The sequence below is a fragment of the Quercus suber genome, unplaced genomic scaffold, assembly GCF_002906115.3.
Source record: "Quercus suber isolate HL8 unplaced genomic scaffold, Cork oak 2.0 scaffold_534, whole genome shotgun sequence".
Lineage (NCBI taxonomy): Eukaryota > Viridiplantae > Streptophyta > Magnoliopsida > Fagales > Fagaceae > Quercus > Quercus suber.
Window position 1 is genome coordinate 6,774 of NW_027069982.1, and position 21,118 is coordinate 27,891.

The 21,118-nt window shown below is 34.7% G+C and overlaps 1 protein-coding gene across 2 annotated transcripts; it reads right to left on the reverse strand.

Moving 5' to 3' along the window:
* Nucleotides 1-10,560: 10,560 nt before the first annotated feature.
* On the reverse strand, nt 10,561-16,265 carry LOC112038701 (uncharacterized). Of its 2 annotated transcripts, none has more exons than XM_024071544.2 (4): nt 16,159-16,265; nt 13,411-14,309; nt 11,052-11,196; nt 10,561-10,933 (listed from the first exon to the last, which is right to left on the reverse strand). In XM_024071544.2, exons 2-4 carry the CDS (start codon nt 13,955-13,957, stop codon nt 10,903-10,905), a joined length of 723 nt encoding a protein of 240 aa, XP_023927312.2. In that variant the 5' UTR covers nt 13,958-14,309; nt 16,159-16,265; the 3' UTR covers nt 10,561-10,902. The 2 variants fall into 2 exon arrangements, with proteins under 2 accessions (XP_023927312.2, XP_023927311.2); XM_024071543.2 differs by lacking the exon at nt 16,159-16,265 and adding an exon at nt 14,701-14,831.
* Between the last annotated feature and the right edge of the window lie 4,853 nt (nt 16,266-21,118).

The following is a 21,118-nucleotide window of genomic DNA, read 5'->3' on the forward strand; positions in this document are numbered from 1 at the left end:
GNTTTTTTTTTTTTTTTTCCAAACCCAAATTTCAATTGTGTATGACAATTACACTTGCATATAGTTGTTTATTTATTTTGTTATTAATATCAATTAATAATTTTTTGGATTAATTTTACTCTCTTTAGATCTTGCCCCCCTCACTTAAAATTCTGGCTCCACTCTGTGTGGCCGCCAACCCTAATCTAATTAGTTTGTTGCATTCCAAAGTTGTCAAAATTTAGCTATTAAGACTTAGCTTTTACTTTTTATTTGTATATTTAAAAAACAAAGCTACTTAATATACTCTAAAAGGAAAGAAAAAAAAAAGAAAAAGAGTTGTGTATAAGCTAAAACTTTTTTTTTTTTGGAGATAGTTTCAACCTATGGTATCCGCTTCTGTTTCAACCTATGGTATCCGCTTCTGATGATAACTCTTTATCATAGAGTTATCATCAGACCAAGATACCAATCAATTTTTGGTGTAGATGAGAATTGAACCTCAGATCTCTTATACAACTATCAGAGACCTTACCAATTGAGTTAAAGCCTGAATAATACATAACTTCCATAACCAATATGAAAGCTAGTTTGTTTTATAAATACGTTCCAATTTATTTGAATGGAGGAAGAATTATATATATGTTCTTATCCATTTTAATATTCATATTTAATTTCTATAAATCTAACCGTATATATTTGATGTCACATCATTTATAATTCTATTCTGGATTGATAACCCTTCGATTTAGTAAGTTTAGAAAACAACACAATAAAGTCAAACAAAGCAGGCCAAAAGCTTCAAACCTCAACTAATATCTCCTACTTTTTAATTGAGAATTGGTTTAAATCCTCCATTGTAAATATCAAATTTATTATTATTTTTAAAATAAATAATAAAGATAAAAAAGAAAAAAGGGTTCCAAGTGTTCAACAAACCGTTTTATTCATCTAAAAGCCCATAACTAACATTGTTGAGAATGGGTTGAACTGGAGTTAAGCGAAATAGGCCCGTTACGTGGAAGAAAACTTGCAATGGTTTAAAATAATGGCCCATTATGAGGCCCGTTTACACTAATTTGGGCTACAACACTACAAAATTCAAGCCTCAGATTATGAGTGGTCAAGGCCCATATCCATATTTATGGTCTATAGCATCTACAGTTTGTTCATAGGCCCAATGGGCTTCCAACGATTATTTAAACAAAAACAAAGACAGAGCTTCCTACAATTCAAGCTCGGCTATCGGATCATCCGTGCACTTCACCCTCACTGATGGCCTTTTCCGTTGCTCACAAAGCGACACCTTTTGGGCCTCAATGGGTGCGTACTTCACACACGCAGTCTCTCTATTGGTTCATTTTAGTTTGTAATTTCAATTACCAAAAAATTCGAGAACATAATTTTTGTTGTTTCTGTATGTACAGATTGTAACAATCTTTGCATTTGATCATTTGAACATAGGTGCTAAAATTGGTTGAGCTCTATGTCTAGTGTCCAGTGGCAAAACCAAGAATTTGACTTGGGGGCCGGGAAAAAAAAAAGATGATTAAATTTTTCTTCTTTATATTAAATATATCTATACTATGTACAATAGTTAAATCAGTAATAATACTATTTCTATTTATTTTGAAGAATGAATCCTCAATGTTATAGAAAAAGAAAAAAGAAAAGTATGAATCAACAAGTTTTAACTTACTCATAAACATCAATGGTCGGGAGTGCCCTAAAGTCAAATGGGTGGGTTTGGGTGTGTTTGGGATGGGCATAATTGAGTTGGGTATCTAAAACTTATTTACCCATTAAAACTCATTTAACTAATTATTTCTAACCCAAATCCAACCCAACTCAATTATTATAAGTAAACTCCAATACACCTAATTACTCAATTATCAAAATTACCAAAATGCCACTAAAGTTAAAATGAGCAAACTGTTCTAAAATCTTAAAAAATGACCAAAATACCCAAAACCTAAAAATTAAAAAATTAAATTAAAAGAAACTTAACGCAGTTGAATGATTAGAAGCAAAATCATAGAGACTAAAATCTTGTTTTCCATTTTCTCATCAAGCAAACAGATGATAATCAAATATAAGCCCATAGGGGGAAAGAAAAACAAAGAATAAGCGAATGTGAAAAGTGCAACTCAGAAGACATTTCTTCTATCTTCCTAGCTTTCAAGAACCGTGCAAAAGTAAATAAATAAAAAAAATTAAGTTCCTTACTTGCTATTCACTTTCACCTTCACTCTCTCAATTTAAAATCTCGTAAAATTAAAAACCTTTTCTTTTTTCAGCCAGTCATTTCTCAATTTAAAATCTCGTAAAATTAAAAAAAAAAAAAAAATGCAGTGTGGCTGATCTAGATATATATATACACACACACACAACAAAATGTTTTTTTTTTTTTTTAATGTGATAAAAATGAAAAAAGAAGAAGAAGAAGAAGAAAAGAAATGAAGAAAAATCAGATTTGAAATCAGATCGAGATGGAAATGAAGGAACGTACCTGATGTTTCTGATCCAATGAATGGATCTGAGAGAGAGAGAGAGAGAAGCTTTGCTCTCTTTCGATGTATTATTGTTATGATAGCAAAAAGAGAGACAAAGACAGTGAGTGAGTCCACAAGAATTTTCCAAGTTACCGAGTGAGTCGAACAGTTGGGATGAGAGAGAGAGAGAGAGGAGTGAGTAACGTGTGAGAAAATTGAATTTGGGTTTATTGTTTTTTTGGTTTAAATGGGACTTAATGAGTTTTTAGTTAAAACTCAATAATTACTGGATCTAATTGGGTTGATGCTTATTTAACTCAAATAATAACTGGGTGAGTTTGAGTTTAATTAGAATGGGTGAATTTGGATGGACAAATGAGTATGAGCTTATTTTGTCACCCTGCTAAACATCAACTTGGTTGCTTTGCTACATTGGAGGAAGAGTTACATTTTGTACCATAGCTTAGATCTCGGCCACCACGTGCCACCATGAAACGATTTCCAAAGAAAACTAAATCTAGTAATGGTGATTCAAATTTTGGCTATTCTTCAGAGGAGGCAAAGGCGTCAATTAAAGTAGTAGGTATCCATCTCTTCACTAGGAAAAAGTATTTTGTATTAAATGATAGCACGTTATCCGTATCAAAATCCAATAAATGAGAGACATGTATGCAAAAATAACTATTCACTAGCACACGTCTTTCAATTGTTAGTAGGTTAGTTATTTATTGTCGACATATCTTGCACTTATTGGATTTGATACTGTTGACATTATATCACTTGATACTAAATACCTTTTCCTCCACCAGCGCTAATCCAAGATGAAATTCCTCCCATGAATGGTGGGATGTGCATCCACTCCAAATCCCTTGATAATAGCCAAGATATGTAGAATTTTGAAGTGACTAAAGTCTCTAGTGATGAAGGAAATATGAACAAAGTTCAAAATACTGTTATTTTGGATGCTCCTATTATATCGAATGCTATTGAAGGTTATGAGTTTGTTGTGATTGATGCATAATAAAAATGATTTCTGTAAGAACTAATAAAAGTGATGTTTCCAATCATAGCCCATATTAGTTATGAAAAATATTGTGACTCTAACATTAGTCATAAGTTAATCCATTGCCAAAAAAAATTTGTTTTCTTTTGATCAAAGTGGAGTGGAATGGCACATGAAACTCAACTTACTCTATGGGACACCACATGTATACAGTATACTTAATACTCTATAATTGTGTGAATATGAGGACTCACAATATGTAACAGGAAATTGTGTGAATATGGCAGGAAGCAGTTGTTTAAGTTGGGGGGGTGAAAAAAAAAAAAAACCTATAGCCGCGTTTTTTTAGAGTAAACGCGGCGGAAGTGGAACCTGTAGCCGCGTTTTAAAAACGCGGCTATAGGTCCGCAGACTTAGCCGCGCGTTATAAAACGCGGCTCCATCTGAACCTGTAGCCGCTTTTTTTAAAAAACGCGGCCATAGGCCTGGGGGGCCGATTTCCTGGTCCAGACCAAAAAACACGGCTACAGGTCACACCTGTAGCCGCGTTTTCGTAAAACGCGGCTACAGGTCTGGAGCTGCGGTACTTAGGCCGCGTTCACAAACGCGGCTACAGGAAACGCGGCTCCAGCCTGTAGCCGCGTTTTTGGGGTCTATTGCTGCGTTTGAAAAACGCGGCTATAGACCCAGATTTTTGTAGTGTCATTAACTTGTAGATATCATTATCCTACTATTAAAAGACTTATTTAAAAATTTTATTTCTAAAAAAACTTTAAAAGAAGTCCAAGTACAGCCACAATTCTTGGGGGGGGAAAAAAAAGTGCTCCCACAACGCTAGGGGAAACATTGAATAAGGCTGTTGGAAAAGTGCAAGTGATGCCACAGTATTAATTTTTTTTTTAAAAGTCCAAGTGCTGCCACAATTCTTGAAAAAAAAATAAAGGTTCAATAACAAAAATAATCTAATATCTAATTTTGCAGAATTCCAAAAATTTGAAGTCCTACAATTAAAAGACTTATGTTCTTCCTACTAGTGTTTCAATAAATTTTAAAAGTTTAAACTGTCTCACATGACAACAAGTGAAATGGCTAATTCGGTATAAATTTAGCAGGTGGCGTAACCAACTTTGTAGAAATCATTGTCATACTATTGAAATACTTCTTAAAAAAATTTAATTCTCTAAAAAAAAAATTGAAAGAAGTTCAAGTGCTGCCACAATTCAAAAAATAATGTCAAATAATTAATACAAAAATAAAAATAAAAATAAAAATTCAAGCGTTGTCTCATTCTGCTAATAGAATTTTATCATAAATTTTACCTAATCCTATGACTTAAGAAATTTTACATATTTTGACATGAATAAATAAATAAAATATGATACACATACCACGCATTGCGTGGGTTACACGCTAGTTAGTAGTTAAACCCAAATGGAATACCAAAAAAAAAAAAGTTAAAGCCAAATGGCAAAAGACCAAAACAATGTTGAGCAATATGGATTTTTGGAAGCAAATATGGTGTGATACACAAGCTTGAATTGGTTCACCCATCGAAGATGTGAAGCAATTGAAGAAGTTTTAGATGCTTCATCAAGCTGCACTGTGACTTGGAGCTTGAGGATTGCATCACATTGCTTTTGTTTTGTTTTTTTTTTTTTTAATACTAAGATTCAAAGCTGGCCCTATGTATTATGAGGCCTAAGGCGAGAACTAAGTTGGGCATATTATATATTTAAACTAGATTGTAACTCATGCTTATGTATGATGCATTCAACGATACTGATAATAAGATGATTTTACCTATGTGAATGAAGTCATCATCTAGACTTTTATATTAAGTATTATAAATGGATCACTTGGTACCATTAAAAAAATTAGTTGCAAATTTTGAAAAATGGTATAATACATTGACATGCCCAAAAACAACCACCACTCTTCAAAAAATTAAAAGCTTGAAAACTCATTCAACTAGAAAGTTTCCAAAGAATTTTGCACTTATAATGGGAATTTAAAAAAAAAATTGCATTACATTTGGCATTAATTGTTTTTTATTCCCCCAAAATTTTGTAAGTTATATTATACTTGCAAATTGCCATTACATGGAATCAATTTCAACCTAAAGTTTTGTTAGGTTCTAAAGGTTTAGGAATTTATGTATTTAGAACCTAATTTGTAATATTTGCAAACCATGATCAAAACAATATGTTTAGTTTTGTTTAGCTTGCTCAAAGTTGATTAATTATTAATTGGAATCGAGAGAATGNATCCTAGTTGTGTGACCTCCTATCCTTACCAAGCTATATGGCAAAAAAGAGAAGCGTGTGGGAAGGAAAATGTCAAATGTTGAACTCGGAGAAGATAAGAATAACGAAGCTTAAACGTAATAGCTAGCCGACCACGATGTTGTACGTAAGAGTGTGCGTGCACAGTTCAGTTTCAAATGCCATACTGCTTTAACTTTTATCACAAAATAACGGCTACTCCTCCATACTACCGAAAATTTGTTCACTTGTATAAATTTGCAGAATGGGCTTTAGCTTTCTAACTCAAAAAGTACCAAAAGAGTTGGGAATAATGGAGAAGAATCTAAATAGTTGAGGCCGAGGAGTTTCAGTAGTGTTATTTGTGGTTTTTTAAAATACGTATGAGTAAAAAAATGTATAAAAATATATGTAATATTGTTTAAAAACTGAAAATGAGTGTTTGAAATGCCCTACCAAACGGGCCACATTTGTTTAATAAACCAATGTATGTTAATAAAAGTCTTTGCAGGATGGGCAACTGAGAGAGATCTATCATGGGAATTCAACAAAACCCTTTTGAATTGTGGCTATCAACGTAACTATAGTATGGTTCATTGTCCCTGCTCAAAATATATTAAAAAAAGAATGTAGGTTCATTGAATTTTTCAAAATATATATGCAAAATTCTTATATATATATATATATGTATATTATTTGAAGATGTCCTCACTCCTCACCCTCTTTAGTGAGCTTTGAGTATGAGTTTCATATTTGAAGAGTGGTTAGAGTTGAATGTAGATGTACGATATAAATTATATAAGTTTAAGACTCATCAGATGCATGTTTAATTTACCAAAGATGATATTAAACAAAAAAAATATTTTGAGATGTTTGTTTGGGCCTCAAAAGAAAAAGAAAATAATAATTGTTGTTTCAAATTTTAGCCTTTTCCTTTTTAACAAGCGTAAGAGTACATCATTATGGATTAACGATGCAGCAATCACTTCAAGTCTTCTTCATGGATTTGCGTCTGATGCATTGGATCCTTTTGTGCATTGATCCTATAGTACAGTGCTATGGTTCTTTTTGTGCACTCTATATAGTACAGGGACAAACTTACACATGGATTTACTTATTGTTAACAATATAAAGTGAGAGAAAGACTAAATAGTTTGTATATTGATGTGTATTGTTAACATGGTATCAGAGTGTATAAGATCAAAAGGTGCAGAAGAAAAGGAGTCACTATTATTAAAGGGCAATTTAGTTTGTTTGCCAAAATGACATAAAGTACAATCAAATTTTTGAAACTGACCTGAACCTAAATGACCTTGAGAAGCTAACAACTGAAGACGAGATAAAGATGGATGACCAAGACGAGCATGCCATAGATTAAGTGAGAGGGTGGCAGTGGTAGTAGTTGCAAAAATAGCTTGTGAAGGAATCTTCAAGTCATGAACCTCAAACATGCGACCAACCTTACGGCCTGTCCCAAGCACTTGACCCATCCGAGGATCCTACACATCCACACCATGATTAGTAAATAGAAGATCTACACCTAATTCACAAAGTTGACCAACAGAAAGCAAATTAAGGGATAACTTTGGGATATGAAAAGTGTCACTAAGGAACAAACAAAGAGAAGAGATTGTTCATTTATGACTAACAGGCATAGGAGTTCCATCGGCAGTGTAAATGGTGATTGGATGTTCTAAGGGTACCTTATCAGAAAATTAGGATTCATCAGAAGTCATATGGTTACAACATGTAGTATCAAAAAACCAAGGTTGTTTACCTGAGTTGACAGAAATGGCAGTGGAAGTGCAGGATAAAACCTGTTGAACAACTGCCTCAATATCAGCCGTAGTAAGTGAGGAAGCCAAAGATGGACTTGTAGGAACCGACGGATCTGAAGGACATACAGTAGCTGCCTGAGGAAGAGAGGCTTTATTTTGCTCTTACACAAATTTCTGCAGTTTGCGACAAACTGAGATGTCATGGCCTTTAGCACGGCAAAACTTGTAGTGAGTACCTTTGGAAGACTGAGAGGTGGGACGCCCAGAGTTTATTCATGGAGGAGCAGTGAATGCAGCAATGGGAGGCTGTGGAGATGGTGTAGCCAATACATGATTAGATGATGACATGTGATGAGTAGGCCAACGGTTCCCCTCAGAAATGAGCTCCTTGACTGCAGTATCAAGAGAAGGAGTAGGAGACCGGCTAAGCAGAGAAGCCCTAGTAGGCTCAAAATCCTCACATAAACCCATCATGAAGTGCATAAATTTACGACAATCCCAATATTTGACAAATAGCTCAATGTCCTTAGAACACACTAGTGGAGGATCTGCAGCAGAGAGTTGTTCTCACATAGTAGAAGTCTCAGAATAAAAATCAGAAATAGACTGACCTGGCTCTTGGCGCATTTGATAAAGTTTTGATTCAATGTGGAATTCTAAGCTTGAATCATTTGTACAATTATAACGATCGGTCAAAAATTTCCAAGCAGCCTCAGCAATTTCAAGACGAGGAAGAAGATTATGAATAGAGGGAATAGATGTATTGATAAACCAAGACAAGATCTTACTCTGAATACTCTCCCATTCCTCTAGACGTTCTTCATAATCATCAGCAGTCTTGGAGGCATCTTCAGCATCTGTGGCTTTGGACTTAGGGTTTGGTACTGGCTTAGGAATTGAATCAGTCACATATCTCCACAGTTTACGACCCTTAAGAAAGACAGTCATATTCTGAGACTATGCATGATAGCTAGTAGAACCATCTAACATAATAGTGATAGGACGAACGATATCTCGTTCGTTTTATTAAGCCATAATAAAGAAAATGACCAAAAAGTGGGATTTAGAGACCTCAAATAAAGAAACGGAGCCCAAAATCGAAATTTACGCGAAAAACTGAGCAAGGTAGGCCCTGTTGAAGACGTGTGTGAAATGAAGACGGCGCGTGAGGCGCGTGTGAAATGAAGACGGCACGTGCAGGAGCGTGGTGGAGAGTGGAGGCACGTGCTCGTGAGGCAGAAACTTCAGCCGACGCGTGGGAGCGCGTGAGAGGTGGTTTTTGGCCGTTCTTGGTTGGGTTTTGCTCAGGATTGTCAGATCTGTCAATGTGTGCCTTGACTTTGGCGGTTTGATCAACAAACTAACGAAATCCAAGTGTTCTAAGGCTGTAGGCATGACGGCAGTGACTCGCTTCTGACAGTGACTACTGGACGAAGGTGAGGGCAGCAATAGAACGCCGAAAATGTTCGCAGGAACCAAAAAATCAGAGGAAAGGCTCTGATACTATGTTAAACAGATAATATTATTAGCAACACGATGTGTTATACCATGTTGTATATGCTAGAGTGGATGCAAAAGAGGAAGTATAGAATAAGAACATCAAGAACATGAGGGTTACGTGGTTCAGCCTTGTCAGCCTACATCCACAGAGGAATCCCTTAAGGCCTACATCTTTATTTTATAAAAGTGTAGTACAAAACCTATGTTACAATGAATCCTAACATGAGTATATATATAGGCGACTAAACCCTAGACTACTAGTACAAGCAGGAATGAGCTTGGGCCTATTACATTGGGCTAATATGTCTAATATATATCTCTAACACTTATGATGATAATTGGGTAATGTTCTTGGTGCTCTAAGAAAAGTAATTAGATCGAAAAAGCCCAAGAACAGTAAAGAAATCGCTAAACTTGCTCTGTGAACAATTGCCCATTGATTTTCCTTCCTCTTGCCATATTTCGCTCATAGGGTTGTATGGGAGCTAGTCATACCCGAAGTCATTACCTTAACTACAAGGAAAAGGATGCCTAAGTGTACAACCAAAGAAATGATTAAAAAAAAAAAAAAAGAACTATATTTGCCAGAGAACTTGACCGTAGGACACAATTTAGTATTTAATTATTGTAATTTTTAAATTTTGATATTTAATTTGTAATTTTTATTATTTTAAGTTTAGGGTTATTATTTATTTGTTTTTAGGTGTTTTTAATCCTTTTTCAGGTCAAATTTGATTCATGTTATAGTTAGGTATTAATTAAGAGTTATTTTAGAATATATTTTATTGTCTGTCAAGTTTTAGAAACCCTTAAATAGGTTCCTAAATCTGTAAACGTTTTTCAGTATTATTGATATTAATAAAATTTCAATTTTTTTGTCTTTCTATTTTCTAGTAGATTCCAGACCATTTCTCCTTGTAAATTCAAGAACTCTTGTGAATTTAAGGAACCCTTGTAAATTCAAGAATATTTTCAGGAAAAAAAAATGTTTTGCTTCTTATTTTCTAGAAGTAAACGTGTTCTGCTTCTTAACGCTTCTGCATTGTCGCATTAGAACTGGGAGTTCCTAAAATGAAAACTATTAGTTTCCCATGAGGTTGGTGAATAAGTGATTGTCTGATAATGAGCAAGAAATATCCATCGTATTTGAACCGGTGGCTCATTTTTTCTAAGTAATGAAAACGAAAATAAATATAAGAATAAATTGATATTATTAAAATTATATCTATATTAAAAAGAGGAGCAACTTTAATTTATTATGAGCCCAAACAATGATTCAATAAGTTCTTGCCAATAACCATGTCTGCTCAATAGAAACATTAAACTAAAAAAATATCGAAGATGTTCTGATGATTCAATAATATTATTATTACTTTAACTTAACGAGTTCTTAGTTCCTTGATTGTATAGAGATTAGAGATGGAATAATTATTGGTTGATTGTATTAGCGTAAGCTAGTGAGGCTTTGGCTATTGGACTCTCGCATCTAAGGTGCAGCACTCCACCGCTTCGCCTAGCAACCAAAACATTTTAGAGCCATAGGAAAATAAAGCAAAAGCCTTGGGTAAAAATAAAAACTGTTCAATAAGTTTAATAAATTTACATATATATTCTTTTTTTTTTCTTTTCTTTTTGTATATAGGTGAAGTAAACAGGCCAAAACGAAACCTATTACTTTACAAACATCTACTGGAGCTTTCTGGTATATACAAGTGTACAGAAGTCAGAAGCCAAAATAGGCAAGCAGAGGCTCAATATTTTGAAATCGAGGAAAAATCAAGTCTAAATGAGATGCCATGCATGATACCCCAGATATGAGCATTTCAAATGATGACATCTTCAAAGACTTCATATAATCTAGCAATCTTAACCGCTTCTTCCCCAGGACCTCAACTAGCTGCCTGCTGCTCTTCTGCAAAACTGCATTAACATGGAACATGAGGGGAATAAAAAAAAATAGAAGCGCAGAACCAAGCTTATCTTGGACTCTTATAACCACATGGCAAGAAAAGATATATCTTATTGAAGGAATACACACCTACTAGAGCCAGAACTAGATCCATTGCTATTGAAGGCAAAAGGGTCCTTGTAAAACTGAACCGAAATCAAACTTTCACTTGTGGCCACTGCTGGCTCAGGGGACCCAGGTAACCCCACGGTTACGCTGCTTCTGGAGCTTAATCCTACGAGCAAAGTTTCACCAACATAAAGTTGTAAACCACACGGATATGCATAATTAAAATGTTTGGTCACAGACATTAGGAAGTTGGGTCCACGCTTCTGAGAGTTTATAGCAAAGTTTCACCAACATTAAGATGTATACAATCACACACAAATAGGATTCATTAATGTTTGGTCACAGACACTAGAAGGCCCATCCACAGAAGACATTACTAGGGTTTGAAACCTAATTTTTTTGCACAAAGCATGGGCAAGATCTTTTTAACATTTCCACACACAAGCACAAAAAACTGTTGGTCAGAGTCATAGACAGTAAATATCAGAAACTCCTCCACAAAGAAGAAGCTTAGGGTTTAACTTAAAATCGTTTGCTCAAAGCATTAGCAAGATAACATGTCTCTATGTGTGGATTTATACAGGTGTTGCTTAGAAATACCATTTCAAGGAATACTTAAACCTTTCAAGCGTCCTCAGGAAAAAAAAAAAAAAAAAAGAGGAAAAACAACAGTGAAATGAAGCTAATGAAACTCAGAAGTGATCTCATTACACCGAAGGACATTGAGGGAAAATGCTACTAGTACTCCATCTCTTACTCCATGAACAGAATGGGACAAATTGATATGAATACAACTGGACGGTCATTTAGCTCATGCAATGAGGGATGCTAGAGTATCATATCATAGCTCGTAGGTTATTATCACAAATACAAGTGGACCTATTTTGAATGTCCAGTGCAAGCAAAGTGAGAAACCAAGACACCCAATATCCCCACAGCAGGCATGATTGGTTGGCACAATAAGAGCAGTGTTAGCAAAAAGATAAGTATCAAGAAGTATGTTGCAGGATGTACTAATCCAAGATGCAAATCAATATAAATCCCCCCTGACAGAAGAAGGTATCTTGTGCACAAGAATGTGGATCCCACAAGCTTGTGAGAGGCCCGCATAAGATTGTTTTTGCCCAGACACAGTTTTTCTAAAAATCATCTGCTCAAACCTTTTGTCCAGAACATCATCTATCACCATCAACAGAGGATATATAGTTTCACAATTTGACGTACAAATAAACTGCCATTGACGTATTACCATTCCTACAAAATTACTACATCCCCCAGCAAACCGCACTACCTCTGCACATTTCAGAGGGCAAATATATGATTTGTGGAAGGTTCAAAGAGTGAATTCTAGAGTAGACATCATGCATTATAAAGAGTTGGTCAGTTGGCATCCTTCTCTGATGCTTTAGTGAACAAAAAGCATAAAAAGAAAGAGAAGGCAGCATATTGTAGAATAGGACAGAAAGGTGAGGCTTTCAACTTTTTCTGCAAGGTTTTAAACTAAATAATTAGATCTTGCAAAGCAAAAACTGTATTTGACTGTATTTATAAATCAGCACTATGCTTAAGTAATGTAACATAACACTTGCAGGGGAAAAGCTTAAGGGAACTATATATAAGTTGCTAACTTGGAATAGCTTTATATACTCAAATTTACTAAGGGATTCTACAAAACTTGCTCTGGGGAGATCTATGAATTGCATCTGTGACTCAAAACTCACACATACAGAATCCTACATGAAAACTCAGAAATCCTGAAGATTAAAGATACAGCTTAATACAATCTTAGACCAGTAACTATAACAAAAATTTAATGGTTTCTGATATTAAAAAAAATAACGAATTATGGTCCTAAGCATTCACTATATTATCAGACTCCCGTACAGATTAGAAGAACAAAATTTTCATGAGTAAATTTTTTTTTTATAGAAAGAACATTGACAAAGCCGAGTGCATGGCCTAGTATGTGAGAAGCATACAAGAGAAGCACAAGAACAAAAGAAGTACAGTAAAATAATCAAAAACTGAAGTTCCAAACATCAAATGAAATCCCGAGAAGGGTTGCAAATCCCTAAGGAAGCAATCCAAAGCCTTAGAAATAGATGCTTCAAGAATCACAATTTCATCTCACAAAAAGGAAATTCTGCACCTTCAACATTGTACACAGAATAACACGAGCCCAGTATATCAATGTTTCCAAATTGTGAAGAAACTAATCCTTTTAGGGTCAATTTTGGAAGTTTTGACCAATTACTGAGTTTGCTACAATGCTATAGAACTGAAATGCCACCCATGAATTTAATGCACATGAATTATGGTATGGGGCACCAAAGAGCATAGGAAGGAAAAGGGGAAATCAAACTTTAAATTGCAAATATACCTTGAAAAGTTATGACGAGGAAGAAGACAAGTGTAATGACCATGGCAGATAGTCCACTGTTCAAAGATGATCCCTTGCCTGCTTTCACTTTCTTCAGTGCCTTTATTCTTTCAATCCTTGCACGCTTTCTCATGGCAACATCAGCGAGCTCCCTAACCAACTTACGGTCAGCAGCATCCAATGATGGACCTTTAGGAGGTCTTGGCGGTTTGGGAGGCTTCCTAGAATTCTTCTTATGCTTCTCTTCTATGCACATCTTCTCAACAACAACCACTTGGTCTCGACTCTCTTCCTCTTCTGAACTCTTGTCTATCAACAACTCTACACCAACATCCACAACACCACCAGATTTCACCATATTACTACTCGAGCTAATGCCACACTCATGTGTAATTGCACCATTGAAATTCAAAATCCCACTGGAAACCTTTTTGAGAATTTTCTTCACTTGTCTCTTGCTCGAGCCAAGATCCTTGCTTGCCTCCTCTTCACTAGTTGTCCCACCACTTTCAATATCAAATTCAAAGTCATTTTCCCTTGAATCCATAAAAACTGCCCCTTTCACCTCAAATAAAATCCTTTATTTAGCCACCTCTCCCCTACCCTTGAGAATGCAGAAAAAAATGACCCCTTTTACCACAATAACAAAGTTAAACTCTTCAAACTAACACAAATTACACCTTCACTTCAATACTAATCTCATGAAACCAAGCTTTCTTTATTTCCTTCCAGCTTCTCAAGGCAAGTGGATAATAAAAACTTGTAAAATCCTTTGAGCCACAGCTTAAAATCGAGATCCAAAAATCTAAAACAATTAAATTCTAAGGATAAAAAAAGAATCTAACCCTATTAAAGTCTAATTCTCAAACAAAAGAGCACCCAAACTCGCCATTAGAATCCTGCATTTATAATTGAAAAGTTTAGACAATGAAATCGAGAATTACTCTGCTGCATATATTAAATAACCTCTCATAAAGTTTTCTTTTATAAAAAAATTGAGCTTTTTCTGCTAAAATAAAACAGAGAGATTGCAAAAATGAATAAACAAAATTCAAAAACCACAAAATTTAGACCCCAAAAACTAACCCAACTGGAGCTAACAAACACAGGCGCTAAAACTCGTTAAAACCACTTAACCAACATTCCAAAACCAGAACCCCCACGAAAATAAACCACCAAAAACAGAAACATTAACCACTGTAATTGTGTCATCCAAAACTGAAAAGAGCAAAAACAAACAAAATCAAAAAACCCAAAAAAAATAAAATAAATAAGTACGAGGTTATTTACCTTGAGTCAAAGCGAAGAACCCAAGGAAATCAATGGGTTTGGTGACAACGTTTGTTCCCAGATAATAGAGTTTGTATGTCATGTCTCTCAGCGAGCACAAAGACAAACAACTCTTATTTAAATTATAACAATACATTATTATTTATATTAAAATAAAACAGTTTATTTAAGGTTTGAAGTTTGTTAACAATGTCAAAAAAACTTGGATGAAGAACGTGTCAGCTTGTCTACATATGGCAACTGCTAACTACGACTACATGTTACAGATATGCATGACTCTTCATTCTGTTTCCACCGTTTGATCACTCCATAGAATGGTCACCATATCAAACGGTATAAGTTTTCTAGGGCCCATTTTAAGAAAAAATGTTATGTTTACAACAAATTATAAGTGACAAGTTGTTATTGGTTATTACTAATAAGAAAAAAAGTAATATGAGTTAAAATAGAACCAAAAATAACTTACTCCATAAAATTTGTTGTAAAGGTGTTAAGGAGGTAGCGCTTCTCATTTCAAGATCAAGCTGAAACTCAATATAAATTTTGTTATAAAAGGTTTATAAACTTGCATGGTAGTTAATTTTTTTAATCAGAATATGCAGAACTTACATAGTAATTACTAGCTAATGAATGTGATTTAATTATTTTCTCACTTAAGTTTAAATAACTTTGTTGTTAATTTGGTAATTATAATGGGGTGAGGAATTTTGACCTTACATAAATATCTATGTTGGAAACATATGAATATTAATTAAGTTATAAAGTTCATTGACCAGGTTTAAACAATTCAATACTAGGTGTAGGGTCAGTTTTTGCGGCCCAAGCCCAAGGAAGTATGGATTCGGAGCCCACCGAGCCCAAAACAATAAATTTTTGTAGAGAGTGGGTGAAAGGGCTAGGCTAATAATGAAAATAACAGTATTAAACGGCAACACCAATGGGAGGATTTGAATTAATGTGTTCCCGGACTAATATGAGTGCTCTGTCCAAAGAGGTGCTTTTCATTGAGAGTCTAGGATTACAATTCCTGGAGCTACCGTAATCAAATATCTTCTTTTTTCTCCCCCTTTCTTTTCTCCTTTCTTCCTTTATATAGCGCTGCCTTCTTACATCTCCTCCGTCCACTTGTTCATCATCCAGGCACCCATTTGAGTGCAAGTCCCATCACCCCACTTTTAGCCGTATGTGAGTGGCGGTAGCTGAGAAAGCACTGTTCAGGGGTCTTATCCACATAAATGCGGCTAGGAAGGTAGGTGCAGTGCATTAAATGTGGTGGTTGAAGTATGCCTCCTTGATACTTCTCTGTTCCCGTTATCTTCATGTGTGTCCGAGGTTCCTCTCCCTCTTGACACTTGTCAAACAGATCACTTGAACCTCCCATGTTCGTGTTGGTAAAAGAGCAAAAACAAACAAAATCAAAAAAAAAAAAAAAAAAAAAAAAAGTACGAGGTTATTTACCTTGAGTCAAAGCGAAGAACCCAAGGGAATCAATGGGTTTGGTGACAACGTTTGTTCCCAGATAATAGAGTTTGTATGTCATGTCTCTCAGCGAGCACAAAGACAAACAACTCTTATTTAAATTATAACAATACATTATTATTTATATTAAAATAAAACAGTTTATTTAAGGTTTGAAGTTTGTTAACAATGTCAAAAAAACTTGGATGAAGAACGTGTCAGCTTGTCTACATATGGCAACGGCTAACTACGACTACATGTTACAGATATGCATGACTCTTCATTCTGTTTCCACCGTTTGATCACTCCATAGAATGGTCACCATATCAAACCGTATAACTTTTCTAAGGCCCATTTTAAAAGAAAATGTTATGTTTACAATAAATTATAAGTGACAAATTGTTATTGGTTATTACTAATAGGAAAAAAAGTAATATGAGTTAAAATAGAACTAAAAACAACTTACCCCATAAAATTTATTGTAAAAGTGTTGAAGGCCAAAGTGATAGCGCTTCTCATTTCAAAATCAAGCTGAAACTCAATATAAATTTTGTTATAAAAAGTTTACAAACTTGCATGGTAGTTAATTTTTTTTTTATCAGAATATGCAGAACTTACATAGTACTTACTAGCTAATGAATGTGATTTAATTATTTTCTCACTTAAGTTCAAATAATTTTGTTGTTAATTTGGTAATTATAATGGGGTGAGGAATTTTAACCTTACATAAATATCTATGTTGGAAACATATGAATATTAATTAAGTTATAAAGTTCATTGACCAGGTTTAAACAATTCAATACTAGGACATAAATAAATTTTAATATTCGATGCTCTATTTTATTTTCACTTTTTTTTTTTATCGAACATTTATAATTGAAAAAATTAATTTCTTACTTTTTCCTGTTTTGGTTTATCCATCTTACATTTAATTTTCTCTTACAAAGCCAAGTCCCAACTCCCACGAGAGAGGAATGAAATACCAATTGAAATACAATTCATTGGCGAGATTTTATTTCCTTCATCCGTTTTAAATACTTTCTCCATTATCATGAATGTATTATGTAGCCCCTTGAATCAAAAACTCACTTCCGAGAATACCATAAGCACTAAATCATGCTAAACATCCTATCTATAGTAACCAATGGTTATCCGAAATGTCGTGACTCATGAACTCAATTTCTTTCTTTTTTTTTTTTGGTTTATAAATGATTTTTCTATGCAATGTGCTTAGTTGCTTGCGTAACTTGCGTTATTGATAACCAACGTGTAAATAGGAATCTCTTCCATTACATCCTAAACAAATCTCTGTTTTTGAAACTACATTTATACAACTCTTTGTTGACTAAGTATATTAGAAATATCTAACATTTTTATATATTGTATTGTTTATCTAGAGGTAATTAATCGCCGGCAGCACGGTTAGGAATATTCTAAAGCCAGGAGTGCAGTGCTTTAGAAGAATGAGAGAATATTCGTGGTACCTTCTTGGTTATCTTTTAAATGAAAAAAGATGCATTAATTTGAAACTGAAAGTATAGTCGTGCCACATGCTTGAACTTAGACATGCATATATTGGAGAACATATAAAAGTGAATCCAAGCAAGAATGAAACCCACAAGAGGAAGTGAGGAACAAGGTTTTCTCTTTATTATTTTATCCAATATTCATGAACAGGAATAGAAGATGAAACATACGACATGATGTAATACTATAATTCTTAATTTAAACCAATTGCTTCCAACCAAGTTCACCCGGATACCAATTACCAAATATAATTTCCACCCAAAACAACTTTCAATTTTCATTTATTTATCATGAAAACATCTCAAGCGAATAACATATTTATCAGAAGCAGCACTCTCACTTTGCTCCATATTAAGATTGCCAGCACCCCAGTTCCCCCTGATGACACTCAAGGGCTTGGCTTCGACTTCAAGGCTTCCACAATACACAGCCAAATCAAGAATCAGTTTTAAGTCCACCACATTTCTGCATTCAAGTTCAACCCCATAGTCCCTTCGAAGAAAACTTAGCAACTTATGGATCCCAACACCCACAAAACAAAAGAGAGGAGCAGAGAGAGAGTTGATTAAAGATTGAGGAACCACTTCCATGTGAACGAGTTGTATTATAATGCAACGAGAGGCCGAGCAAAGTTGCAGTGTTGCAGCCTTGCACTTGGTGGAGTCATTCAAATCATTGAACTCGATGTCCAATCCAATGATCGGGGCCGACGGTTGCTATAGTCGCAGGAGAGTACGAGTTCAGTGATGAACCGGTCTACACTAGAAGCTCTATTTGTAACAGTTGTTTTCACTTTTTCACTATCAACATTCACCATGAACGTTGCCATTTTTTCTCTAGTAGAAATTCTCACTTCGTCGAAGGTATATATAGCTGTTAAAAGTTTTTACTCCATTAGCGTTAGATTCAAAGTACCTCCATTCAACTGCTAGTTCCAAAGGGGGCTTAATTCATCATGGAAATCAGGGTTTTTTAAAATGAAATGTTAGTGTATAGCTTAGACTAGATTAGTCCATTGGGCTTAGCCCAGTATACTGTACTTGTAGATTACTCATATTACTTGTACTGTACACGTATCTAGCCTATATAAGACTCTCTATTGTACATTATTATTTATACATCAATATACAGACTATTCAGTCTTTCTCTCTCACTTTATATTGTTAACGTAGTATTTAAAGTTATTGCTCTGACCTAGTGATATTTTCTGGCATTCTTCCGCTACCCTCACCTTCACCGATAGCCACCATCAAAAGCAAGTCATCGCTGTCACATCCAACCATTACCTCTCAGATTGTTAAGACATATGTGGTTCACTTGTTAAAAACATATGTCATTCTTTTATATAATTGGCTAATCATGGCGAAAAACACATTTTCGTCCTTACATTTTCACGTAATTCCTACTTTGGTCCCTATCTTTTATTTTTACCGCTTTTAGTCCCTAAAATCAAAAAAGCGATCTCGTTTTTGTCCCTACCGTCAGTGCCCTAACGGCAAAGTCCTAGGTGGCAAACGGAACACCCTATTAGCTGACGTGGCGCTGATGTGGCACTGATGTGGCGATTAAAATATTATTAAAAAATATTATTTGGCATTTTTATATGCCACGTCAGCATTTTAATTTTTTTAAAAATGCCACATCAGAAAATTTTAAAAAAAATAAATTTAAAGAAAAACCTTAAATCTAATTAATTTAAAATTTTATTTTCTTAATATTCATGATCTTCAACTTCCCTCTTCGTGTTCTTCACAGACTAAACCCAGCAACCAAGAACCATATCAGAAGATCACAAACAAAAACAAGAAGAAAAAATTAAATTAAATACTAAGAAGAAATATGTTCTTCCCAAATCCAAGAAGCAACCAAACCAATCTTTAGCAAACCCCAAATCCAAATCCAGCAACCAAACCCAATCTCCATCAAATCCAGAAAAACAAAAAATAAATCCAAGAAACAAACCCATAAACACATCAACCAAGAACCATATCAGAAGATCACAAACAAAAACAAGAAGAAAAAATTAAATTAAATACTAAGAAGAAATATGTTCTTCCCAAATCCAAGAAGCAACCAAACCAATCTTTAGCAAACCCCAAATCCAAATCCAGCAACCAAACCCAATCTCCATCAAATCCAGAAAAACAAAAAATAAATCCAAGAAACAAACCCATAAACACAGTAACTAACCCAATCTCTAGCAAACCCATAAACCCAGAAATTTTCTTGGGAAACAAACACACAAAAAACCCATAAAATAAAAAAAAAGGGGTTGCAAGACTTGTCGGAGGAAGAGGAGATAGTTGGGGCGGAACCCATCTGTTCACTGATGTTAAGATTTCGGGCTCAGATTTTACCGAAACGAACATATCGGGTTCTAATTTTATTACTTGGGACCGGAAATTGAAAGACTAAGTGGGTACTGGAGCGAGAGAAGGGAATGGAACCCAGCCAACATTGACGGCGTCACGGAGAACGCCGTAGAGCACCATGTCCTCCGAATCATCTTCTTCGAGTGGCAACTCGCCCCAGTTTTCGTTGAGACAAGGATACAAGCTACCGAAACTGGAGCTCCAACCGAAAATTGGACCGTTTCCTAAAGAACCCACTTCAGTCTCGCCTAGTAGATGCTGGCAAATCGATTCAAGAAGAGCAAAATCAGACTCTGTAGAGCTCTGTCCATACATTTTTGGATCCAATATTTTTGAATTCTGAATCGGAAATTGCAAAAGTTCAAGGTTTTGGAGTGTTCAAAGAAACTAAGAGAGATAGAGAGAGTTTGGAAGATTTCAGGTTTGTGTTGAAGAAATGAATATTTCAGGCTCCGAAAACGTCAGATCTGACATTGCGAAAAAAACGTAGGTTGGTTTGTGATCTAAATTCGTTAGTAGTAGAAGTGGGTTTGATGTAGATCTGGGAAATTATGAGACATGTGTTTCTGTTTCTGCTTCTGCTTTTTTGTTTTATAAAATCGGTTTGGTTGCTTCTTGGATTTGGGAAGAACATCAAGAAAATTTCTTCTTAGTATTTAATTTAATTTTTTCTTCCTATTTTTGTTTGTGATCTTCTGATATGGTTCTTGGTTGCTGGGTTTAGTCTGTGAAGAACACGAAGAGGAAGTTGAAGTTCATGAATATTAAGAAAATAAAATTTTAATTAAAATTTTTTTTGAGAAAGCATTTTAATTAAAATTTTAAATTAATTAGATTTAAGGTTTTTCTTTAAATTTAATTTTTTTTTTAAATTTTCTGATGTGGCATTTTAAAAAAAATTAAAATGCTGGACGTGGCATATAAAAATGTCAAATAATATTTTTTAATAATATTTTAATCGCCACATCAGTGCCACATCAGCGCCACGTCAGCCAATAGGGTGTTCCATCTGCCACTTAGGAATTTGCCGTTAGGGCACTGACGGTAAGGACAAAAATGAG

Coding starts and splice junctions, on each gene's coding strand:
- LOC112038701 (XM_024071544.2), bottom strand. CDS start 13,957: ATGGATTCAAGGGAAAATGACTTTGAATTTGATATTGAAAGTGGTGGG. Junction 11,197..13,410: donor CCTCGTCATAACTTTTCAAG/GTATATTTGCAA, acceptor CTTTGCTCGTAG/GATTAAGCTCCAGAAGCAGC. Junction 10,934..11,051: donor TCTAGTTCTGGCTCTAGTAG/GTGTGTATTCCT, acceptor ATGTTAATGCAG/TTTTGCAGAAGAGCAGCAGG.